General features: G+C 44.3%; 1 protein-coding gene across 1 annotated transcript in view; it reads right to left on the reverse strand.

The window, feature by feature from the left end:
* BFSP2 (beaded filament structural protein 2) overlaps positions 1-26,790 on the reverse strand; it is a 92,629-nt gene that overhangs the window by 13,334 nt on the left and 52,505 nt on the right. Inside the window, exons 3-4 of the mRNA XM_069732470.1 lie at positions 4,322-4,478; positions 657-818 (exon numbers count right to left, since the gene is read on the reverse strand). Of these exons, the coding sequence (XP_069588571.1) occupies positions 657-818; positions 4,322-4,478 (319 nt within the window). The remainder of the gene's footprint in view (positions 1-656; positions 819-4,321; positions 4,479-26,790) is intronic.

Consider the following 26,790-nt stretch of genomic DNA (forward strand, 5'->3'; position numbering starts at 1 on the left):
GAAACTAAACAACAATCGATGACGTGGAAACGAGCCGACGAACCAACGCCGAAGAAATTCAAAGTGTCAAGCTCAGCAGGGAAGGTTATGGCGTCCGTTTTTTGGAATGATGAAGGAATTATTATGGTGGACTATTTGGAGAAGGGAGCCACTATTACGGGCTTCTACTACGCAGAACAAATAAGAAGATTGTGGGAGGCTATCAAGGAGAAAAGGCGCGGCAAACTGCGGGCTGGAGTGCTGTTTCACCAAGATAACGCGCCGGCTCACAAAGCTGCAGTTGCCATGGCTACCATTCAAGAAGCGGGCTTTGAACTGATGGAACACCCCCCTATTGGCCAAATCTAGCCCCCAGTGACTTCTTTCTCTTTCCTCGACTCAAGGAACACCTCCGGGGCAAGAAATTTGATGACAATAGCGACGTGATAACCGCTGTTGGGGATTTTTTTGAGGGTCAAGATCAAGAATTTTTTTCTAAGGGAATTCTAAGTTTAGAAAAGAGATGGACTAAATGTATAGACTTGATAGGAGACTATATAAAAAAAAATAAAAAATATTTTTGACTATATTCATTGTGTTTAGTATTGATTATCATTACTTTTGGATCGCCCCTCGTATATTGCACAATATAAAAAAATAATATTAGGTTCACTTACTTTAGCTTGAAGAAGGGCACCCGATTCAGCTCTGTTCTTCTCGATGTCTTTCTCCCAGTGAATTCTGATGGTTTCCAATATATCATCAAGTCCTGTACCGATGGGAGTATCTACTTCTTCCAGCTGAGATCCCGCCAGCTGCTTGTATAGCATCTTCACGTCCTTGTTAATTTTAGAATACATTTTATAAATAGAGTATATGACTTGTTAAAGTGTTTTACATTTACACATGAACCATTCATTATAACTTGACCATGGGGATGACTTACTGTTGGTGATAGTACGTTATACCTTTTAATGAGAATATATTACTCACTTATCTCTTATATTTCTGGTTGAGTCAGTCCAAAACATACTTTTCCCTTAAAGACTCACCTCCTTCAAGGCTGATAATGCACCTCTTTCTTTGTAATTGACGTGAATGATGTACCATACTTCATCCACAACTAGACTTGCACTGCCTCCATTTACCTATGGGCCAGGACTGGACCCAATTTGTCTATGTGCATACCCTTGCCTTTAGATAATTGACATTAATGCAAGGTTTACAATTGAATGTGAGTCACTAGAGGACATCATAGAAATCAATTACAAGCAAAAAGGCTGGATTGCCAAGCGAGTTGGATGCATAGAAAATAGTCTGAACCCGCCCATTAGACTCCTCAGCAATGATTTACATAATGAGCAGGACATGTATGAAGCTAACCAAGGGTTGGCTGCAGTTTAGTATAGAAAAACCTGACGACAGCTTCATTTTAGTGAATTGAAGATGAAGAAATAACATTGGAATATTATTTTATTGATCTCTATATTGTTGACCCCAGTTTTAAAGTAGATGCTCATATTTTACAGGTTACATATAACATTGTGCTCCTAAAAAGTGAACTGTGCAGTGTTTACACACTGTTTTACTGTGTAATGATACTGAGCTGCATTCATAATTTTACAGCTTACAGCTCCAAACCATGTTGGCTCAGTGACCTTGCTCTGACGTCTGCATTCTAGGAAACTTGTTTTCTTACAGCAGACATTGAATAATAGCTAAACTTACCAATGTGATATAGAAACTCAGCTAAACTATTAGGATTGTGTCTGTGGACAAGTATGTTGACTGATTAGAATAGCAACCAGCATAATTGTGCATGTATCTCAGGGCTATAACACGGTATATGATATGTAATGCAGTATACTTACACAGTTACATATTTGTGCTTTCAATTCTACACGCCATCTGTTCATTTTAAGGCTACTTTCACACTAGCGTCGGATTCGGCCCGTCGCATTGCGTTGGGCCGAGATTCCGACGCTAGCGTTTGTTGCGCCGCACAACGGGTGCAGCGGATGTATTTCTCCGGCGCATCCGCTGCCCCATTGTGAGGTGCGGGAAGGTGGGGGCGGAGTTCCGGCCACGCATGCGCGGTCGGAAAAAGCGGTCCGTCGGCAGCAAAAAACGTTACATTTAACGTTTTTTGCTCCCGGCGGTCCGCCACAACACGGCGCAACCGTCGCACGACGGTTGCGACGTGTGACAATACGTCGCAATGTGTCGGTAATGTTACTCTATGAGGCAAAAACGCATCCTGCAAACAACTTTGCAGGATGCGTTTTTTCCCCTAAACGACGCATTGCGACGTATTGAAAAAAACGCCAGTGTGAAAGTAGCCTTAACTTGGAAATGAAACACTTGTAAACCAGTGCCAAGTGGATAATAATATTTTTTTTACATTTATATATGTATTTGCAACTAGAACTTGGTGAATCAAGTGCTAGACACTTTATGGCTCATTCTAGGGGCTGTAGCTTAGAAAAAGGCGTGACTTGGAGGTAAATGGGGTGTGTGGTTAACAATGTGACAATATACCTCAAAGGGGTGTGCAATTGTTTACCATTATTGAGGTGCAAAACGTTAACCAACCAATAGGTAGTATAAAGTTATAAAAAAACATAATCCAGCAAAGCCACTGTGATACTTTTGGTACATTTTTAGATTGTATTTTATGGGTTATAAATGTTTTAAACCAATGTATTTATTAGTACAATAATAAAAGGGTTCAGATTATATAGATTAATCATTGAAAAAACTACTGTGTGTACTCTCATATAACATACAGTATAGTTTTAGAAGTTTTAGGCCAGTGAGGAAAAAATGCTTCAAAGTAAGACTCTTTTTGAAACTAGAAGTCTTAATAGTTTATTTATAGCAATTAACAAGATGCAAAGTGAATGAACATGAGGGAAGTCTATATAAACATTTAAGCGACTGCCCTTTGCCTTCAAAACAGCATCAAAGCATCAATTCTTCTAGGTACACTTGCACAAAGTTTTTGAAGGAACCCTGCAGGGAGGTTGTTCCAAACATCTCAGAGAACTAACCACAGATCTTCTGTGGATGTAGCCTAGCGCAAATCCTTCTGTCTATTCATGTAATCCCACACAAACTTAATGATGTTGAGATGAAGTTTACATAAGGGCCATATCCTAACATGGGGGTTATTGTCCTGCTGCAGAAGAGCCAATGAGAGACCTCACTGATGGTGTGGCATGGCGGATAAGTATCTACCACTATTCTCATTGAGGATACAATAAATCCTGACCAAATCCCCAATTGTGCTGAAATACAACCACAAATTTGCATGGAACCTCCACCATGCTTCACTGTTGCCTTCAGACAATCATAATTGTACTACTCTCCAATCCTTTAGTGAACAATCATCCTTGTGTTACAGCAACACATTTAAGAATTTTACTCATTAGTCCATCACCTGCTACCATTTTTCTGCACTCTTGTTCCTATATTTTTGTGTATAGTTGAGTCTCTTGGCCTTGTTTCCATGTCAAAGGTATTGCTTTTGGCCACAATTTTTCCATGAAGACCACTTCTGGCCAGATTTCTTGAGAACAATAGATGTGTGCAGCAGGTTCCCACTGGTTCCTGCCAGTTTAGAGCTGATGGCATGGGTGGAAATCTTCTTATTTTGTAGGGAAGTAAGACTGATGTGTCTTTTATCTGCTGTACTAAGATTCCATGGCCAACCACAACTGTCTACACATTGCCCATTTCTTGGTGTCCTCAATGCTCAATGCTGAGACATACAGTACATCCAAATACTTATACATCATGCAAAACCAGATGTCTGACTGGTGCAAAATTTGTCCTGCAGCAGAAAAACTAACCCAAATGCACAGTCAATATCATTAAGAACTGTCTTGAGCGTAAAGAAGAACAAGTCTTGGAAGTGATGATATGGCTCCCAAAGATCACTGATCTCAACATCTTCGAGTCTGTGTGGAATTTTAGAAAGAGACACTTGTGCATGCCTACTTCCACATAACATCTGTGGTTAGTTCTCCAAGATGTTTGGTATAGCCTCCTCCTTCAAAAACTTTGGTGAAATGTACTTAGAAGATTTAATGCTGTTTTGAATGTAAAAGGACATCACACCAATATTGATTTGATTTAGATTTCTCATTTGTCCATTCACTTTGCATTTTGTAATTGATAAAAAATATAAAAACAACAACATAATAATAATAATAATAGAAAACTATTAACACTTTTATTTTTGAAAGTATCCTTACTTTACAGCATTTTTTCAGTATCTTCCTAACACTTTTGCAGAGTACTGCGCTTTAAAGAAATCAGCTGCTTTAAGGTTATTTTTTACCTCCTCATGATTTTTGGACAGCAAGGCAAGCTCCTCTTTCATGCTGTCTATCTGACTTTCCAAATCCATTTTTGTCAAGTTTGCATCATCAATCACTTTGTACAATGAGCGTATCTCCTCCTCCACAGCTTTTTTAAAAGGTTGCTCATTTTCATATCTGCCAAATAAAAAGATAAGTGTTCACAGTTTTTTGTAGAGTAAGTTAATAATATGTGCTTATTTCTCATCACCACAACAGTCTCCTAACCCCAAACAACTATATGGATCTTGTAGAATATTGCTTCTAGATACTGATCACCAGCAAAATGTGTGCTCTATTCAAATTAGAATGCCCCTGGTGAGCTGATAATCTTGTGACTTTATCTACTCAGTTACATAGTCTGTGCTTACTCAGGTCTAAAGGTACCTTCACACATAACGATATTGTTAGCGATATCGTTGCTATTTGTGACGTAGCAACGATATCGTTAATGAAATCGTTATGTGTGACAGCAACCAACTATCAGGCCCCTGCTGGGAGATCGTTGGTCGCTGAATAAAGTCCAGAACTTTATTTCGTCGCTGGACTCCTGCTGACATCGCTGGATCGGCGTGTGTGACACCGATCCAGCGATGTCTTCACTGGTAACCAGGGTAAACATCGGGTAACTAAGCGCAGGGCCGCGCTTAGTAACCCGATGTTTACCCTGGTTACCATGCTAAAAGTAAAAAAAAACAAACACTAGATACTTACCTACAGCCGTCTGTCCTCCAGCGCTGTGCTCTGTACTCCTCCTGTACTGGCTGTGAGCCGGAAAGCAGAGCGGTGACGTCACCGCTCTGCTTTCCGGCTCACAGCCAGTACAGGAGGAGTGCAGAGAAGCAGAGCGCAGCGCTGGAGGACAGACGGCTGTAGGTAAGTATCTAGTGTTTTTTTTACTTTTAGCATGGTAACCAGGGTAAACATCGGGTTACTAAGCGCGGCCCTGCGCTTAGTAACCCGATGTTTACCCTGGTTACCGGCATCGTTGGTCGCTGGAGAGCGGTCTGTGTGACAGCTCTCCAGCCACCAAACAGCGACGCTGCAGCGATCCGGATCGTTGTCGGTATCGCTGCAGCGTCGCTTAATGTGAAGGGGCCTTAAAGTTGCTATAATTTACATCATCATATCTTGATTGTGGCCTATCACCCTGCATGTTCCAAGAGGGACAGGAGGACATGTTGGCTAGTTATGCAAAAAATGTAGAGCAGCCACAGTCACAAGAAGATGGCGATGGAGAATGAAAAATTTTGTCGAAGGAGGTAGATTATTATTATTATTATTATTTATATAGCACCATTAATTCCATGGTGCTGTACATGAGAAAGGGGTTACATACAGAATTATAGATATCGTTATCGTTTAGATGATGATGATGTGACACAGTTGCCGATTAGTCAGGTTGATGTTAAGTCACCAATTCCGGAGGACCAGGGTGCAGCAGTGGTAGATGAGTTGGTGGGTGACGGAGTCACTGCCCCAACCTGGGAAGCTGACATGCAAAGCATGGCCATCAGCACTGAGGGGAGGGATCTGGAGCACCAAAACAGGCAGGTAGAGACAGTGGGGTGACGAGAGGGAGAAGGCGGGTAACTGTTCTGCAGAGCACCCACACTCGTGAATTTCTCCATCAAAGCATTAGGTGTTCACCAGACTGGGACTTTTTAAAGAGAATTCTGAGACAAAAAATGGTCATTTTCCACCTGTGTCATGCCAAGATCAGCAGGGGCCTGACCACTAAGAACCCAACCACCACCATCATGATCAGGAACTGGTCGTCTAAGCACCCAACTCAGTGGGCCGAAACTTGGGCCCACAATTGGTGCCAATGCGTGATATAACTGCCTCTTTCCCTGTGCCAGCTGCTTGTCTATCCCCTGTTCTTGACACTGGCACAGATGCCTACCACCCTGCACTTGTCCTTGCACATTCTGAGGCATCATCATCTGGCACTTCCAAATCTTTGTCCCAGCACAGAGTTCAGCACAGAGTCCCTAACCCAGGCCTCGGAACGAAAAACAAAAAAGTTACCAGCCACTCACAAGCACATTTCCAGGCTGCTTGCTATGGAAATGTTGCCACTTAGGCTTGTAGACACAGAGGATTTCCACCGACTCATTGTGGCAGCCGTCCCTCAGTACTTGGTCCCCAACCACCACTATTTCTCTCAGTGTGGTGTCCCTGCCTTGTACCAGCATGTGTCCAGGAATATCACCCGCTTGTGGCCACAGACGCTGCAGTTCCCTGATGGCACATTGGCTGAACATTGTGGAAAATGGGGCCGATTCCCACCCTGGCACGACACATGCTACCAATGCTGAGGATTGCTGGCTCTACTTCTATCAGGGTTTGTTCCACCTCCACCAGTTCCTGCACCCCTCTCCTGCTCCTCCTCATCTTCCATCTTTAAATTGGTGCCTCAGAGCACAGACTAGACAGATCTGTGGCTATCGCCTCTGAACCTCCAATCAGGCATGTTCGGGTGTCATAATAGCCGTAACCTGCTGGCGCCTGTGAAACTTGGCAAGCTCACACATTTCTCTGCCCTGACTAAGCACCAGGAAAGGTCAAAGAGCGTCAGCGCATGTGCACTGCAGTGCTTTACTCTGCCCTAATCAGGGCAGAGTAGTATGCCCGCGCAGGGTCGCGATGCTAGGGAGGCTGTGCGGATGACGTAAGGATGCGTCATCCACTCAAAGCAAGAAGAAGGATGGCATTACAAGAAGAAGGGCTTTGCCGGACTTTCAAGTCAGTTTTCGAGGATATATACAACATATTAGAATGTTGTATATCAGGCCTGAAAGGTGATGGTGTTATCTTATATCGGTCAAACCTGGTGACAGGTTCCCTTTAAAGGGAAGGTAACGCATTTGTAGATCATTAATAAATCAATGTAATGTAGCATAACATGCTGTTCTAACCAAGTTTTGAATGCATTTAAAACATATTTTGTGTGTTATAGGAGTTTAAAGAGGGCACTGGGGGCTGACATCTTGTTTTCACATTATGTCATAGCACAGCCCATTCAAGTAACCATGGAACACAAGCTGACAAATATCAGTAGCCACAAGAGAAAAGATCCAGTATAACGTGCCGTTATTAAAATATACAATCTTTATTAAACAAACTCAGCAAAGTTCATGTATAAATAGTACAACATAATTCCACATGGAATGAATATCAAGGTCACTACTTAACCATATCAGGGAAAAATCCCACCATCAGCCCGGCCTACAACCAAAGTGCACAGTGCATAGTCCGGTCCCACTTTTTAGCCCCATGAAATATTCTATCTCCGGGATCAGCTGAATGATTCACTGCACCTGCAGGTAATGCAAGCAGGCACAGTAAATCAGACCGCCACCATCTTTGTGCGGACAGATAGCGGCGGTCACATTAAAACTGTGCATGCACTCCTCCTGTACTAGGATGGTGGTGAATCATTCGACTGATCCCAGCGGCGGCGTTTTTGCGATGGTGTTCCGATGGTGGTACCGTGCAAGAGGCTGCGTGAGTGTGAGTGTGAATGTGAGGGTGATTGTGTGAGAGTGTGAGTGCGTGTGTGAGTGTGAGTGTAAATGTATGAGTGTGAGTGTGAATGTATGAGTTTGAGTGTGTGTGTGAGTGTGCGTGGTGCATGCGGCATATAGAGTGTGTGTGTGTGTGTATGGTGTGACGATGCTCTTTACACTGCATACAGATAGGTGCATTTCTGTATAGAGCAGAACGGTGCTGGCAGCATGAACTCTACCTTAGATAGCTATGATTGCTGCATCTCTGTTACCATGCAGTTGATGTAATATCCCAGTTACTGATGATAACTGTACCCTGTATCATGCTGTTGTTGCTGTAATGTGGCAGTACTGATATACTGTTATTTTTTTGTAGTTTTTACCCATTATCGTCCACTATTATCGTCCACCGTTATCGTTCACATAATCTCAATAAACATAGACTTAAGAATCCATACATTCTGTTTACTGGGAAGTGGATGACGGTTTAGTTGTATGCTGAAATCCACACAGCATCATATGTGGAGGAAGGCAGAACAGTAAAAATGGGCCGCCGGTCGCAGGCAGTGGTTGCACAGGCTGTACGGGATCGCTACCACCCAGACTGCTCCGCGTACGGGTATTAAAGCAGCCGCCATACATCTGCGGGGAACAAGAGTCCAGGCCCCAGTAAGAATGGATTAGTTGCCTTCAGTGAAACTGATAGCCGATTGCAGGGTGTAGTTTATCAGACTGTACGGGACCGCTAACACCCACACTGCTCCGCATATGGGTATCACAGCAGCCGCAATATGCCATACAGCCGCAGAACGAGAGTGCAGCCCACCAAAAAATGCTACACCATTCCTGCCAGTGAGTGATTTATTGATAGAGTCACAGGGTGCCCAGGAGGAAGGACACTTGCCCGGATTGGCATTCTTAAACACTACTAGGGGTGTCGATCCAATAGTACAAAAAATTCCTTTCAACCTAGAAAAAAAAGTGTATTACATATGGTTCAGGGTATAAGCAAACTCATAACATACCATTCCCTCACTGTATTTGTGGAATTTGTCACCCTACAATCTAAGATCAGAAATTACCGTAGTTTTGACTACACTCTGTCATGTTCCACTGTCCCAGTGTCAAACCCAGCAGGACACCCGTGGCAGTCCACAAAACTAATATTGTTTGCACAGGCCCTCCTCGCGATACAAGTAAGCCTCCTCCAGAAGAGAAGAAACCTCAAGATGTCAGTGTCCTCTACACAGGAGACCACATCTTCTACTGAAGTGCAGAGCCTTTAGGGAGAAGTCTTTGGAGGATCACAAAGGTTTCCTCAAGGAAAACAACATCTGCTTCAAATGCTGTGTCACAACCTCTCACCTCGCCAGGAACTGTGAAGCTAGCATGAAATGTGCAGAATGCAGCAGCAAGGATTACAATACAGCCTTGCACCCTGGACCACCTCTACTAGTGTTGTCGCAGGCAGAGGAGCACAATGAGAAGCAAAAGAACACTGACCAAGACACTCCTGTTGTCACCTTTCAATGTATGAAGATCTGTAAGGGACTCACAGGAGGAAGATCCTGTTAAAAAATCTGCCTTTGTATGAGTCTACCCAGCAGACCGTAGGGACAAAGCGCTCAAGATATATGCAATCCTGGATGACCAAAGTAACAGGTCTCTAGCCAAGTCCATCTTCTTTGATAACTTCAGCATTGTAGGCCCCGGTTCTCCCTACTCTTGAAGATGTGTTCATGTACTGTCGAGATGGCGAGGAGGAAAGCAATCGAATACAAGGTGGAGTCCATAGATGGCCAGACCTGCCTATTGCTACCAACCATCTTGGAGTGCAACCAGATTCCCGACAACAGGTCTGAGATACCTTCACCGGAGGTGGCAACACATCATCACATCAGAAGCGTATAGCCCACCTGATACCTGAGTTGGATGCAGAAGCCCCAATAGCCTTACTCCTGGGAAGAGATATACTATGAGTCCACAAGACTAGAGAATATATCAATGGCTTCAAGAATGCTCCATATGCACAGAGACTCGACCTCGGATGGGTCATTATTAGAGACGTCTGTCTAGGAAGAGCACACAAGCCAGCCTCAGTCAACAGTATGCTTACCAGCACACTAGAAAATGGACCTCCGTCTCTCTTCCAGCCATGTCACAATAGTCTGCTGGCAAAGGAATTACCGAACAGCACTCCCCTACCTTGCCTGTTGTGAGTTCTGTTTTTGGGCTCCCTCTGGTGGTTACTGATGGTACTGGGTGACTTGTCTTTCCTGGGTTTCTGGGTTCCACCTGTTCCATCAGCATATGGGAGTTTCCTATTTAACCTGGCTTTGCTGGCATTTCCTCGCCGGTTATCAATGTATCCAGTGTGTCTTGTTACCTCTGCTCTCTGCTCCTAGAACCTTCTGGACAAGCTAAGTTTGGATTTTCCTGTTTTGTGTTTTGCTTAATTTGGTTTTTAGTCCAGCCTGCAGATATGTGATTCTCTGCTGCTGGTTGCTCTAGTGGGCTGAAATTGCTTTTCATGTACCATGAGTTGGCACATGAGTTCAAGTAATTTCAGGATGGTTTTTTGAAGGGTTTTTCGCTGACCGCGCAGTTCACTTTTGTATCCTCTGCTATCTAGCTTTAGTGGGCCTCATTTTGCTGAAACTGTTTTCATACTACGTATGTGCTTTCCTCTCATTTCACCGTCATTATATGTGGGGGGCTGCTATTTGCTGTGGGGTATTTCTCTGGAGGCAAGAGAGGTCTGTGTTTCTTCTGATAGGGGAAGTTAGATCTTCGGCTGGAGCGAGACGTCTAGGATCATCGTAGGCACGTTCCCCGGCTACTTTTATTTGTGTGTTAGGTTTAGGGTCGCGGTCAGCTCAGGTTCCATCGCCCTAGAGCTTGTTTGTATCTGTGCTTGTCATTTTTGTGATCCCCTGCCATTGGGATCATGACAGTATAACCGGCCCACAAAGTGTTAATTGTATTGGCTGAAGTAGGAGGATAAGTAGTCTGAGGAAGTTTTTTTTTTTTCCCCTTTCCCTCAGAGTTTGCTGCCTAGCCTTATTGCAGCCTGGCTACTTCCTCCTCCTCTTAATCTTTGAATGGCTCTGATCTCAGCTGTTTATCATGGACGTCCAGAGTTTGGCTTCCAGCCTGAATAATCTTGCCGCTAAGGTTCAAGATATACAGGATTTTGTTGTACATGCTCCTATGTCTGAACCTAGAATTCCTGTCCCAGAGTTTTTTTCTGGAGATAGATCTCGTTTTCTGAATTTTAGGAACAATTGCAAGTTGTTTCTTTCTTTGAAATCTCGCTCCTCTGGAGACCCTGCTCAGCAAGTCAAGATAATTATATCTTTCCTGCGGGGTGACCCTCAGGATTGGGCATTTGCATTGGCACCAGGGGATCCTGCGTTGCTCAATGTGGATGCGTTTTTTCTGGCATTGGGTTTGCTCTATGAGGAACCTAACCTAGAGATTCAGGCTGAAAAAGCTTTGTTGGCCCTCTCTCAGGGGCAAGATGAAGCAGAAATTTATTGTCAAAAATTTCGGAAGTGGTCGGTACTTACTCAGTGGAATGAGTGCGCTCTGGCTGCAAAGTTTAGAGATGGCCTTTCTGAGGCCATTAAAGATGTTATGGTGGGGTTCCCTGCGCCTGCTGGTCTGAATGAGTCTATGACTATGGCTGTTCAGATTGATCGGCGTTTACGGGAGCGCAAACCTGTGCATCATTTGGCGGTGTCGTCTGAACCGTCACCTGAGATAATGCAATGTGATAGAATTCAGTCCAGAAGTGAACGGCAAAAGTATAGGCGGAAAAAAGGGTTGTGCTTTTATTGTGGTGATTCAGCTCATGTTATATCAGCATGCTCTAAACGCACAAAAAAGGTTGATAAGTCTGTTGCCATTAGTACTTTACAGTCTAAGTTCATTCTGTCTGTGACTCTGATTTGTTCATTATCATCCATTTCCGTCGATGCCTATGTGGATTCAGGCGCTGCCCTGAGTCTTATGGATTGGTCATTTGCCAATCGCTGTGGGTTTAGTCTGGAGCCTCTGGAAGTCCCTATTCCTTTGAAGGGAATTGACTCTACACCTTTGGCTATGAATAAACCTCAGTACTGGACACAAGTGACCATGCGTATGACTCCCGTTCATCAGGAGGTGATTCGCTTCCTGGTACTGTATAATTTGCATGATGTTCTAGTACTTGGTCTGCCATGGTTACAAACTCATAATCCAGTCCTTGACTGGAAATCAATGTCTGTGTTAAGCTGGGGTTGTCAGGGGGTTCATGATGATGCACCTCCGATTTCTATCGCTTCATCTACTCCTTCTGAGATTCCTGTGTTTTTGTCTGACTATCGGGATGTTTTTGAGGAGCCTAAGCTCAGTTCGCTTCCTCCTCACAGGGATTGCGATTGTGCTATAAATTTAATTCCAGGCAGTAAATTTCCTAAAGGTCGTTTGTTCAATCTGTCAGTGCCAGAGCATACTGCTATGCGGGATTATGTTAAGGAGTCCTTGGAAAAGGGACATATCCGTCCATCTTTGTCCCCTTTGGGAGCAGGTTTTTTTTTTGTGGCCAAAAAAGATGGTTCCTTGAGGCCTTGTATAGATTATCGTCTTTTGAATAAGATTACCGTAAAATATCAGTATCCTTTGCCATTGTTGACTGATTTGTTTGCTCGCATTAAGGGGGCTAAATGGTTCACTAAGATTGATCTTCGGGGTGCGTATAATCTTATACGAATAAAGCAAGGTGATGAGTGGAAAACCGCATTTAATACGCCTGAGGGCCATTTTGAGTATTTGGTAATGCCTTTTGGACTTTCTAATGCTCCTTCAGTCTTCCAGTCCTTTATGCATGATATTTTCCGTGAATATCTGGATAAATTTATGATTGTGTATTTGGATGATATTTTGTTTTTTTCTGATGACTGGGAGTCTCATGTTCAGCAGGTCAGGAAGGTGTTTCAGGTCCTGCGGGCCAATTCCTTGTTTGTAAAAGGCTCAAAGTGTCTCTTTGGAGTCCAGAAGATTTCTTTCTTGGGGTATATTTTTTCCCCTTCTACTATTGAGATGGATCCCGTCAAGGTTCAGGCTATTTGTGACTGGACGCAGCCTACATCTCTTAAGAGTCTACAGAAGTTCTTGGGCTTTGCTAATTTCTATCGTCGTTTTATAACTAATTTTTCTAGTGTTGTTAAGCCTTTGACGGATTTGACTAAGAAGGGTGCTGATGTTGCTAATTGGTCTCCTGCGGCTGTGGAGGCCTTTCAGGAACTTAAGCGCCGGTTTTCTTCTGCTCCTGTGTTGCGTCAGCCAGATGTTTCGCTCCCTTTTCAGGTTGAGGTTGATGCTTCCGAGATTGGAGCGGGGGCGGTTTTGTCACAGAGAAGCTCCGATGGCTCAGTGATGAAGCCATGCGTGTTTTTTTCTAGAAAGTTTTCGCCGGCTGAGCGGAATTATGATGTTGGTAATCGGGAACTTTTGGCCATGAAGTGGGCATTTGAGGAGTGGCGTCATTGGCTAGAGGGTGCTAGACATCGTGTGGTGGTCTTGACTGATCACAAAAATTTGATTTACCTTGAGTCTGCCAGGCGTCTGAATCCTAGACAGGCTCGTTGGTCACTGTTTTTCTCTCGTTTCAATTTTGTGGTTTCATACCTGCCGGGTTCAAAGAATGTGAAGGCGGATGCTCTTTCTAGGAGTTTTGTGCCTGACTCCCTTGGAAATTCTGAGCCCTCTGGTATCCTTAGGGATGGGGTGATTTTGTCTGCTGTCTCCCCAGACTTGCGACGTGCTTTGCAGGAGTTTCAGGCGGGTAAACCTGATCGTTGTCCGCCTGAGAGACTGTTTGTTCCGGATAATTGGACCAGTAGAGTCATCTCCGAGGTCCATTCTTCTGCGTTGGCAGGTCATCCTGGAATATTTGGTACTAGAGACTTGGTGGCCAGGTCTTTTTGGTGGCCTTCCTTGTCGAGGGATGTGCGTTCTTTTGTGCAGTCTTGTGAGGTTTGCGCTCGGGCTAAGCCTTGCTGTTCTCGGGCCAGTGGATTGTTGTCACCTTTGCCTATCCCGAAGAGGCCTTGGACGCACATTTCCATGGACTTTATTTCGGATCTCCCTGTCTCTCAAAAAATGTCCGTCATCTGGGTTGTGTGTGATCGCTTTTCTAAAATGGTTCATCTGGTACCCTTGCCTAAGTTGCCTTCCTCCTCTGAGTTGGTCCCTCTGTTTTTTCAGAACGTGGTTCGTTTGCATGGGATTCCTGAGAACATCGTTTCTGACAGGGGATCCCAGTTTGTGTCTAGATTTTGGCGGACGTTCTGTGCTAAGATGGGCATTGATTTGTCCTTTTCGTCTGCATTCCATCCTCAGACGAATGGCCAGACTGAACGAACTAATCAGACCTTGGAAACTTATTTAAGGTGTTTTGTTTCTGCTGATCAGGATGACTGGGTTACCTTTTTGCCGCTGGCCGAGTTTGCCCTTAATAATCGGGCTAGTTCTGCTACCTTGGTTTCTCCTTTCTTTTGTAATTCGGGGTTTCATCCTCGTTTTTCCTCTGGTCAGGTGGAACCTTCTGATTGTCCTGGAGTGGACATGGTGGTGGATAGGTTGCATCGGATTTGGAGTCATGTGGTGGACAATTTGAAGTTGTCCCAGGAGAAGGCTCAGCAGTTTGCTAATCGCCGTCGCCGCGTGGGTCCTCGACTTCTTGTTGGTGACTTGGTGTGGTTGTCTTCTCGTTTTGTTCCTATGAAGGTCTCTTCTCCTAAGTTCAAGCCTCGGTTCATCGGTCCCTATAGGATCTTGGAAATTCTTAACCCTGTGTCGTTTCGTTTGGATCTCCCGGCATCGTTTGCTATTCATAATGTGTTCCATCGGTCGTTGTTGCGGAAGTATGAGGTACCTGTTGTTCCTTCGCTTGAGCCTCCTGCTCCAGTGCTGGTGGAGGGAGAATTGGAGTATGTTGTGGAGAAGATCTTGGATTCTCGTGTTTCCAGACGGAAACTCCAGTATTTGGTCAAGTGGAAGGGTTATGGTCAGGAGGATAATTCTTGGGTGGTTGCCTCGGATGTTCATGCTGATGATTTGGTTCGCGCTTTTCATAGGGCTCATCCTGGTCGCCCTGGTGGTTCTCGTGAGGGTTCGGTGACCCCTCCTCAAGGGGGGGGGGGTACTGTTGTGAGTTCTGTTTTTGGGCTCCCTCTGGTGGTTACTGATGGTACTGGGTGACTTGTCTTTCCTGGGTTTCTGGGTTCCACCTGTTCCATCAGCATATGGGAGTTTCCTATTTAACCTGGCTTTGCTGGCATTTCCTCGCCGGTTATCAATGTATCCAGTGTGTCTTGTTACCTCTGCTCCCTGCTCCTAGAACCTTCTGGACAAGCTAAGTTTGGATTTTCCTGTTTTGTGTTTTGCTTAATTTGGTTTTTAGTCCAGCCTGCAGATATGTGATTCTCTGCTGCTGGTTGCTCTAGTGGGCTGAAATTGCTTTTCATGTACCATGAGTTGGCACATGAGTTCAAGTAATTTCAGGATGGTTTTTTGAAGGGTTTTTCGCTGACCGCGCAGTTCACTTTTGTATCCTCTGCTATCTAGCTTTAGCGGGCCTCATTTTGCTGAAACTGTTTTCATACTACGTATGTGCTTTCCTCTCATTTCACCGTCATTATATGTGGGGGGCTGCTATTTGCTGTGGGGTATTTCTCTGGAGGCAAGAGAGGTCTGTGTTTCTTCTGATAGGGGAAGTTAGATCTTCGGCTGGAGCGAGACGTCTAGGATCATCGTAGGCACGTTCCCCGGCTACTTTTATTTGTGTGTTAGGTTTAGGGTCGCGGTCAGCTCAGGTTCCATCGCCCTAGAGCTTGTTTGTATCTGTGCTTGTCATTTTTGTGATCCCCTGCCATTGGGATCATGACACTTGCCCTCTCTCAGTTCCTACTAACGAAGACCATGCCTGTGAAGGTGAATAAGACCACATAGGATGTACAGTCTTCCACAGGACAAAGGAGGACAACAAGGCAGCAATGTCTATAGAAGACAGGATGTTTTTGGAAATCATGGATAGACAAATAGTCAAGGACAAGTCGAACAGTTGGGTCACACCTCTACCATTTCGGCCTCAAAGAAGATGCCCACCCAACAAAAGGGAACTGGTCTACAGTCAATTCATCTCCCTCAGACACAAGCTTCAGAAGTCATCAGAGACAAAGGAACATTTCTTTACCTTCATGGGGAAGATATTCCAGAACAACCACGCAGAGATTGCACCCGCACTTCGGCACTCAGAAGAGTGTTGGTACTTGCCCATCTTCAGAGTGTACCATCCTAAGAAGCCAGGTCAAATAAGAGTGGTATTCGACTCAAGCACCAAATGCAAAGACGTCTTATTGAATGATGTCCTATTGTCAGGCCCAGACCTCAACAACAGACTTCTAGAAGTACTACTCTGTTTCCGCAGAGATACAGTGGCATTTATGGCTGACATACAACAGATGTTCCACTGTTTTCTCGTCAAAGAGGAACACAGAAACTACTTGAGGTTCTTCTGGTACCGCGACAATGACCCAGACAAAGACATCGCAGAGTATCGGATGAGGGTACACATCTTCGGGAACAGCCCTTCCCTGGCAGTCGCTATCTATGGCCTCCGAAATTCTGCCAAAGAGGGCGAAGAAGAGTACCGGTCAGACATCAGATCCTTCGTAGAAAAGGACTTCTACATAGATGACTGTTTGAAGTCCACACCAATGAATGAGGCTGCGATCAGTCTACTAAAAAGGGCTCAAGAAATGCTCGCTTACTCTAACCTAAGGATACACAAGATTTCCTCCAACAGCCGAGGGTTGATGGAAGCCTTTCCCTCTCAATACTATTCCAGTGATCTAAAGGACTTAGACCTAAGGATCGACTCCCTTCCCATGCAGCGAAGCCTTGGATTGCTTTGGGATCTGAAGACGGATGCCTTCACCTTTCAGATCAGCAAAGATGAGAAACCCTTCATGCGCAGAGGAGTTCTTTCTTTCTTAAATAGTCTATACGACCCCCTGAGGTTTGTAGCTCCAGTAACCATCCAAGGAAAAAGTATGCTAAGAGACTTCACCCAAGAGACATCCGATTGGGATGTATCTGGATATCAAAGATGCAGAGTTCTACACCGATAGCAAGGTGGTATTGGGATACATCTGCAACGAAATGTGACGCTTCTATGTCTACATCAGCAACCGGGTACTGAGGATAAGAAGATCTACCTGCCCTAATCAGTGGCACTATGTAACTACTCAATAATCCTGCAGACCATGTGACTAGATCTATTGCACCAGGTAATCTTAAAGGGAACCTGTCACCTGAATTTGGCGGGACTGGTTTTGGGTCATATGGGCGGAGTTTTTGGGTGTTTGATTCACCCTTTCCTTACCCGCTGGCTGCATGCTGGCTGCAATATTGGATTGAAGTTAATTCTCTGTCCTCCATAGTACACGGCTGCATGCTGGCTGCAATATTGGATTGAAGTTCATTCTCTGTCCTCCATAGTACACGACTGCACAAGGCAAGATTGCCTTGCGCAGGCGTGTACTATGGAGGACAGAGAATTAACTTCAATCCAATATTGCAGCCAGCATGCAGCCAGCGGGTAAGGAAAGGGTGAATCAAACACCCGAAAACTCAGCCCATATGACCCAAAACCAGTCCCGCCAAATTCAGGTGACAGAGTCCCTTTAAGGACACTACATGGTTCACATATATAGCAAAAAAACTCAGCACTCAACTTAACGTGATCAAGTGAGGTTTTAATGGTGTCCACAAGGTAGTAACAGAAACTTTCCGGTCCTAATAATTGACCTTCATCAGTCACGGACCATATAGTAGAGTGCTGCCTGTATATAGAGGAGGAATGACCTGTATGAGGGCTAGCCGATCTACAGAAAGCCCGGGTAGTGTGCGCCTGCCTGGATGGCATAGGGACACGGACGAGCGGTGGAATGATGAAGGTCCATTATCAGGACCTAAACATTTCTGTTACTACCTTGTGGACACCATTAAAAGCTCACTTGATCACGTTAAGTTGAGTGCCGAGTTTTTTTGCTATATATCTTACGGTGTGGGAACCTACTCTGGCACCTCCCTTAAAAAGCTGTGCACACGCTTATTTATTTACACTACATGGTTCACAGGCCCTGTCTCCTTGTAACGTTCGATGCCCCACATCAGCAGGCCTGATACGTACTAACTAGTGGATCCAGATACTGAGGAGCTCCGTCCTCGAGTCTCTTCTCTTCATACAGTGATTTAAAGTCATCACTTCGAATCTCATCCGTTCAGCAGGTTCTCAACCTGGAAGTCACTTGTTCGAGCAATCACTTGTCTACTTCATGTAGCCCAATCACAAGTCAATACTATCTGCAAACCAGAGACCTTGTAAAGGTTGGCATCACTGCAAGTAGGCGTTCACCGCTCCCAACCTGGAAAGAGCCAAGATTATTACAATACTTTGTGTTGTACAAAATAAACCTACACCAGAGAAATGGACAACCTCAACAAGGGACAACCCGTTCCTAGAGACAGCGCGCTGAAAAAGCTCGATCCAATTGTCGACAAAGACATTCTGCTGAGAGTAGGTGGCCGTCTTCAAGAAACTGAGGTAGAAGTTTCAGAGAATCACCCGGTAACAATTCCTGGATGTCATCATGTCAGCACCCTGCTCATTCAGCATCATCATGACTTAGTGAGACAACCAAGGCCGTTTGTTCACTGAAGGGCATCTACAGGTGGCTGGACTATGGATTGTTGGAGCAAAGAGAAGCATGAGCAAACTCATCTTCAACTGCATTACATGTCGCAAACTCAGTGGCATGTTCCAAAATTTGAAGAGGGCCAATCTTCCACTCGAAAGACTTAGTATTGACCCCCCCTTCACCAACGTTGGATTAGATGTATTCGGTCCTTGGTCCATGGCTACACGATGCACTAGTAAGATTCATACTGAAGCAAAGTGTGACAGTCAGTCGCATCGAAATGAGTGGCCACTCGGACTAGTCACCAAGCCCCTTCCCAGGAAGGATGGGAAAGTGCACAAAGTAGAGGTCAGAGAGTGCAAGCTTTGGGAGAACAAACTGTTCCTCAGGCCAGTTACTGAACTTGTGTTGTTTTCCCCAAAAGAACCAAATAGTGGCATCCGTTGATTCCAAGCGGGGAGTGTTCTGCCCATTTATGAGCAGCAAAGATAAATATTCATAGTGTAGTTCCAGTTACAACCCTTAGAGGTCATTAGTTACCCATTCATCATGTTTCTGTATACACTAGTATTTCTCCTTTAAGAAGCAGTGTGCACTGTTTAGAACCGCCCCCTTAACTTCCCAGGGAAAACAAGATATGCAGACATCTTTGTCAGGCCTTTAGAGTGATACACGTGTGCTCTGGCTCTCTTTCCCACAATTGCTCCTCCTGTCCAGTGGATCCCTGTAAGAGTCACAATGCAGTTACGTGTTTGTGTAGAATCTGTATATGCGAAAGGTATGCAGCCACCATGCAATATATTGTGAAGTGAGGTATATTGTGCTCTGTATCCTCGAATTAGTTATAATGCTCTTTACACTGCATACAGATAGGTGCATTTCTGTTTAGAGCAGAACAGTGCTGGTAGGATGTCCCTCTTTGTCAGACCCCTGCTCTGTCCATTTTAGTGGAACTGGCTAAAACCGGAGTGAAAATGCTAAAAGTGGAAAATTTTTGCTCAATTCCATGTTGTGCAAAAATTGTGTGACATTTGTTTAAAGTGTTTTACTGCAGATTTCCACACGTGGTTTCTTCTATCTAATTTCCCATTGTTTTGTCGCAATAGGACATAATAGCAGTTTAAATTTTCAACATGAATCTGTTTTTCCTTAGTCCTAATAGCAGCTTAAGCTTTAAGTCCTAGATGTGTCTAATTTTACTTATAGAGCATGGAAAACAGATTGTTATTATTAATATTGTTATTATTATTAACCAGGACTTAACTGCACATAGTAATAAAATTGTTATTAAAATTACAGCCAAAAAAAACAATTTTGTGTGTATACACCAACTAATGATTTAAAGATTCACCTTTTGAGGAGAATTCTTTAAGCTACAGGGCAGGTTAATTTTTGTCAAATTTTCTTGCAGGTTAGGCCTCTTTCACACTTCCGTTTTTACAATCTGCCCAGGATCCGTCAAAATGTTGAAAAGACGGACCCTGTGCAGATTATAAAAAACGGGTGCACTGGGCCCATTTTTCTGACGGACCCGTTGAGGCTATGTGCACCTGTTGTGTATGCGTCTTTGCAGCGGTTTTCCGCTGCGAAAATGCATACACAACACAACCCAGGTTAAAAATAATAAAAAAAATTACAAATAGCAATATTCTTACCTACCTTGCGTGCAATGACCTCTGATGACATCGCGGTCTCGCAATGCATTACTGGGAACGCCAGCTGCCGTGAGCATCGGTAACGCTGCATGGGACGCCGGAAGGTGAGAATATTGCGATTTTTTTTATTATTATTATTTTTAACATTATATCTTGTTACTATTGATGTTGCATAGGCAGCATCAATAGTAAAAAGAGAGAGCTTTTCCACGCATGCTCAGTTTCAAAAGACAGAACCTGTCGCTGGATTCCTACTTTTGACAGTCAGCGACAGATCCTGATTCCATAGGCTTCCATTATAGCCAACAATGGGCAGCGCAGGATCCGTCGCTGAGCGACTTTCCGACATACAGAAAAAACGTTCCTCTGTGCGTTGTATCCGCCCGACGGACAGCGATTTACCGACGGATCCAGTGGACGACGGATGAAACGGATGGCCATCCATTACAATCCGTCACTAATACAAGTCTATGAGAAAAAACAGGATCCAGCAGAAAAATTTGCTAGATGATGTTTTTTTCAAAAATCGACGGATTTCGATGGGAGCTCAAGGACGTAAGTGTGAAAGAGGCCTTAAAGGGCCACTGTCACCCCCCTCCAGCCGTTATAAACTAAAAGAGCCACCTTGTGCAGCAGTAATGCTTCATTCTAACAAGGTACTCTTTTAGTTTTAGGTTCAAGTATACCCCAAATAAAACGTTTTTATACTTAGCCACAATTCCTGTCTCTAGCCAGGGAGGCGGGTCCTCACTCCCCAGCTCTAACCGCTCCTCTGCCGTCACTCCAATCTTCCTGCGCTTTCGGCGCCGCCCCCTCAGGGCTGTGTACGTTTCAACACCAGCGCAGGCGCAGTCAGCAAGCCTGGCTGGGACGTCAGACGGCCAGAGCTTACTGCGTCTGCGCAGCACAGAGCTGGAGCGGTTAGAGCTGGGGAGTGAGGACCCGCCTCCCTGGCTAGAGACAGGAATTGTGGCTAAGTAAAAAAAACGCTTTATTTGGGGTATACTTGAACCTAAAACTAAAAGAGCCACCTTGTTAGAATGCAGCATTACTGCTGCACAAGGTGGCTCTTTTAGTTTATAACGGCTGGAGGGGGGTGACAGTGGCCCTTTAATGGTTCTCACATAAATAGCAGAAATGTATTGGCAAACTGGAAACCAGCTTGTAGTAGTGTGTTACCTTGATTGCTGTGACTTAAGTGTAAACATTGCCGAAAACAATACCAAATTGCCACCTTTGGGAACTTGATTGCAGAGATAGATGTGGACAACACCTAGTTAGGTTATACTGAGCCTGGAAATAAACTTTGGTAGCTAAATGGAAGTCAGGAGAGCGGAGATAATTAGCACCTTGCTTGAGTTTGAGCTACGTGGACAGTGAATCAATTCCCGATAAGCACATGATTGCTGAACGCTAAGCTATTTCAATACTGAGACAGTACATGGCTGCTTGACCCAACCTTAAAGGCCTTGGGTGATAATGTCTGAGGTGTTTGTTGCGTTATACTATTAACAAAGCATGCGCTAGCACAAAGGGAGCCAGCAATAGTTGAAGGAAACAAGGTCCAATGCCTGAGTGGGGAAAAGTCAGGAGCATAGTGGGTAGATTATTATTCAAGAAATTAACGGTTTATAATACTGTAAAGTTGCAGCAAAACTATAGTATGCACATATATAAACAAACTACACATGGCATTCATTCATGGCAGTAAATTACTCTGATGTTGTTATGGGGATTTAATTGTAGAGCCAAACACACTCTATACACAAGGACTAGATTCAGTAGGAAATCGAATGTTACTAACACATCACCACCCCTTACCCGCCCCTGAAACACCCTCTTATATGTTCATACAAACTTGACATATTTATTTTAGATTTAGTTATGTATAGTTGTTCTTTTATTTACAATGTACACTTTATGCCACAAAAGCAAGGCAAAAATGTATATGGTAAATTGTTTATAGATTACAGATTATATTTGAATGAATTTGAAGTTTTAATATATTTGGCAAATTCCTACAGTGAATTCCTGACACTATTGGCCAACAGAAAAGTCCCCTTGTTTTTGAGAACAAGAAGGCTCTGATTGAACATACTGACTATTTCATATATTCCAATGTACTGAACTATTGATAGGGATGGTATTTTTATAAACTGTACGTTTACATAGGCTCAGAAGAAGACGTTCAGGAGCAAACATATGGATGTTTAAGAAAAAAACTACAGTATGGTATTATTTATATTTATTTTTTGCCTCAAATATAGAAAACAACTATAAATCTTTAGAGGTTTTCAGTATTGTAAAACAAACAGAATATAATTTATTTATCATATATTTATCTATATTTTTTATTTACTTATTTTTTTAAAGCATTTATTTCCTAATTGTTAGTTCCATGTGCACACTTGAGTAATTGTTTTTTCTGTTACAGCCAGCAATGATTCCTCGTGTTGACCTGAGGCTGCAGCAGCCAATCACTGCCTGCATTGCTGAAATGTAAAGGTACCGTCACACATAACGATATCGTTAACGATATCGTTGCTTTTTGTGACATAGCAACGATATCGTTAACGAAATCGTTATGTGTGACAGCGACCAACGATCAGGCCCCTGCTGGGAGATCGTTGGTCGCTGGGGAAAGTCCAGGACTTTATTTCGTCACTGGATCTCCCGCTGACATCGCTGAATCGGCGTGTGTGACGCCGATTCAGCGATGTCTTCTCTGGTAACCAGGGTAAACATCGGGTTACTAAGCGCAGGGCCGCGCTTAGTAACCCGATGGTTACCCTGGTTACCATTGTAAATGTAAAAAAACAAACACTACATATTTACATTCCGGTGTTTGGTCATGTCCCTCGCCTTTAGCTTCCCGCACTGTGAGCGCCGGACGGCCGTAAAGCAGAGCACAGCGGTGACTGTTGTGAATTCTGTGGCCAAGCTCCCTCCTGTGGTCGTGAGTGGTACTGCGGCTGGTTCTGTCTATGAGCTTCCTTTGGTGGATGAGAGTGGTACTGCGGCTTCTGAGTTTCCTTCCTCAGATGATGAGGTTAAGTCGTTAGGTGCTGCTCTATTTAGCTCCACCTGGTGCTTTGATCCTGGCCTCCAGTCAATGTTCTAGTATTGGTCTTGCTTCCTCCTGGATCGTTCCTGTGGCCTCTCTATCCTGCATAAGCTAAGTTCTGCTTGTGTTATTTTTGTTTGCTATATTTTCTGTCCAGTTTGCTATATTGGTTTTTCTTGCTTGCTGGAAGCTCTGAGACGCAGAGGGAGCACCTCCGTACCGTTAGTCGGTGCGGAGGGTCTTTTTGCCCCTCTGCGTGGTTGTTTGTAGGTTTTTGTGTTGACCGCAAAGCTATCTTTCCTATCCTCAGTCTATTCAGTAAGTCGGGCCTCACTTTGCTAAATCTATTTCATCTCTGTGTTTGTATTTCATCTTTACTCACAGTCATTATATGTGGGGGGCTGCCTTTTCCTTTGGGGAATTTCTCTGAGGCAAGGTAGGCTTATTTTTCTATCTTCAGGGCTAGTTAGTTTCTCAGGCTGTGCTGAGTTGCATAGGGAGCGTTAGGCGCAATCCACGGCTACCTCTAGTGTGGTGTGATAGGATTAGGGATTGCGGTCAGCAGAGTTTCCACGTCTCAGAGCTCGTCCTATGTTTTTGGTAAATGTCAGGTCACCTTGTGTGCTCTGAACTTCAATGTCCATTGTGATTCTGAATTACCTGTTCATAACAGTACTGGAGGCCCAAAGTACTAATGCTTCTCAATAGAGGGAAAAGAGAAGTTCTGAGACCATTTTTTTTCTTTGCACTGTGTTCTGTCTTTCTTTTCCCCTTTACATCAGGGTGGTTCAGAACACAGGTGTGGACATGGACATTCAGGGTCTGTCCTCTTTGATGGATAATCTCACTATAAGAGTACAGAACATTCAAGATTTAGTGGTTCAGAATCCTATGTTAGAACCTAAAATTCCTATTCCTGAGTTATTTTCTGGAGATAGAGCTAAGTTTTTGAATTTTAAAAATAATTGTAAACTGTTTCTGGCTTTGAAACCCCGCTCCTCTGGTGACCCAGTTCAACAAGTTAAAATCATTATTTCTTTATTACGTGGCGACCCTCAAGACTGGGCATTTTCCCTTGCGCCAGGAGATCCTGCATTATGTAATATTGATGCGTTTTTTCTGGCGCTCGGATTGCTGTACGACGAACCTAATTCAGTGGATCAGGCAGAGAAAAATTTGCTGGCTCTGTGTCAGGGTCAGGATGAGATAGAGATTTATTGTCAGAAGTTTAGAAAGTGGTCCGTGCTCACTCAATGGAATGAATGTGCGCTGGCAGCTATTTTCAGAAAGGGTCTCTCTGAAGCCCTTAAGGATGTCATGGTGGGATTTCATATGCCTGCTGGTCTGAATGAGTCTATGTCTTTGGCCATTTAGATCGGTCGACGCTTGCGCGAGCGTAAATCTGTGCACCATTTGGCGGTATTATCTGAGCATAAACCTGAGCCTATGCAGTGCAATAGGACTTTGACCAGAGCTGAAAGGCAAGAACACAGACGTCAGAATGGGCTGTGTTTCTACTGTGGTGATTCCACTCATACTATCTCCGATTGTCCTAAGCGCACTAAGCGGTTCGCTAGGTCTGCCACCATTGGTACGGTACAGTCGAAATTTCTTTTGTCCGTTACTTTGATCTGCTCTTTGTCTTCCTATTCTGTCATGGCATTTGTGGATTCAGGCGCTGCCCTGAATTTGATGGACTTGGAGTTTGCTAGGCGCTGTGGGTTTGTCTTGGAGCCCTTGCAGTGTCCTATTCCATTGAGAGGAATTGATGCTACGCCTTTGGCCAAGAATAAGCCTCAGTATTGGACCCAGCTGACCATGTGCATGGCTCCTGCGCACCAGGAGGATATTCGCTTTCTGGTGTTGCATAATCTGCATGATGTGGTCGTGTTGGGGTTGCCATGGCTACAAGTCCATAACCCAGTATTAGATTGGAAATCAATGTCTGTGTCCAGTTGGGGTTGTCAGGGGGTACATGGTGATGTTCCATTTCTGTCTATCTCATCATCCACCCCTTCTGAGGTCCCAGAGTTCTTGTCTGATTACCGGGATGTATTCGATGAGCCCAAGTCCAATGCCCTACCTCCGCATAGGGATTGTGATTGTGCTATCGATTTGATTCCTGGTAGTAAGTTTCCTAAGGGTCGACTGTTTAATTTATCTGTACCTGAGCACGCCGCTATGCGGAGTTACGTGAAGGAGTCTTTGGAGAAGGGTCATATTCGCCCGTCATCGTCGCCATTGGGAGCAGGTTTCTTTTTTGTGGCCAAGAAGGATGGTTCGCTGAAACCTTGTATTGATTACCGCCTTCTATATAAAATTACGGTGAAATTTCAGTACCCCTTGCCGCTGCTGTCTGATTTGTTTGCTCGGATTAAGGGGGCTAGTTGGTTCACCAAGATAGATCTTCGTGATGCGTATAATCTTGTGCGTATCAAACGGGGCAATGAATGGAAAACAGCATTTAATACGCCCGAAGGCCATTTTGAGTACCTGGTTATGCCATTCGGACTTTCTAATGCTCCATCAGTGTTTCAGTCCTTTATGCATGACATCTTCTGAGAGTACCTGGATAAATTCCTGATTGTATACTTGGATGATATTTTGGTCTTCTCGGATTATTGGGAGTCTCATGTGAAGCAGGTCAGAATGGTGTTCCAGGTCCTGCGTGCTAATTCTTTGTTTGTGAAGGGGTCAAAGTGTCTCTTTGGTGTTCAGAAGATTTCATTTTTGGGGTTCATTTTTTCTCCTTCTACTATCGAGATGGACCCTGTTAAAGTTCAGGCCATTTATGATTGGACTCAGCCAACATCTCTGAAGAGTCTGCAGAAGTTCCTGGGCTTTGCTAATTTTTATCGTCGCTTCATCGCTAATTTTTCTAGCATTGCTAAACCGTTGACTGATTTAACCAAGAAGGGTGCTGATGTGGTCAATTGGTCTTCTGCTGCTGTGGAAGCTTTTCAGGAGTTGACGCGTCGTTTTTTTTCTGCCCCTGTGTTGTGCCAACCAGATGTTTCGCTTCCGTTCCAGGTCGAGGTTGATGCTTCCGAAATTGGAGCAGGGGCTGTTTTGTCGCAGAGAAGTTCTGATTGCTCGGTGATGAAACCATGCGCCTTCTTTTCCAGGAAATTTTCGCCTGCTGAGCGAAATTATGATGTTGGCAATCGAGAGTTGCTAGCCATGAAGTGGGCATTCGAGGAGTGGCGTCATTGGCTTGAAGGAGCTAAGCATCGCGTGGTGGTCTTGACTGATCACAAAAACTTGACTTATCTCGAGTCTGCCAAACGGTTGAATCCTAGACAGGCTCGTTGGTCGCTGTTTTTCTCCCGTTTTGACTTTGTGGTTTCGTACCTTCCGGGCTCTAAAAATGTGAAGGCGGATGCCCTGTCTAGGAGTTTTGTGCCCGATTCTCCGGGTTTGTCTGAGCCGGCGGGTATTCTCAAAGAGGGGGTAATTTTGTCTGCCATCTCC

Source organism: Ranitomeya imitator, chromosome 6 (genome assembly GCF_032444005.1).
Source record: "Ranitomeya imitator isolate aRanImi1 chromosome 6, aRanImi1.pri, whole genome shotgun sequence".
In the NCBI taxonomy this organism is placed as follows: Eukaryota; Metazoa; Chordata; class Amphibia; order Anura; family Dendrobatidae; genus Ranitomeya; species Ranitomeya imitator.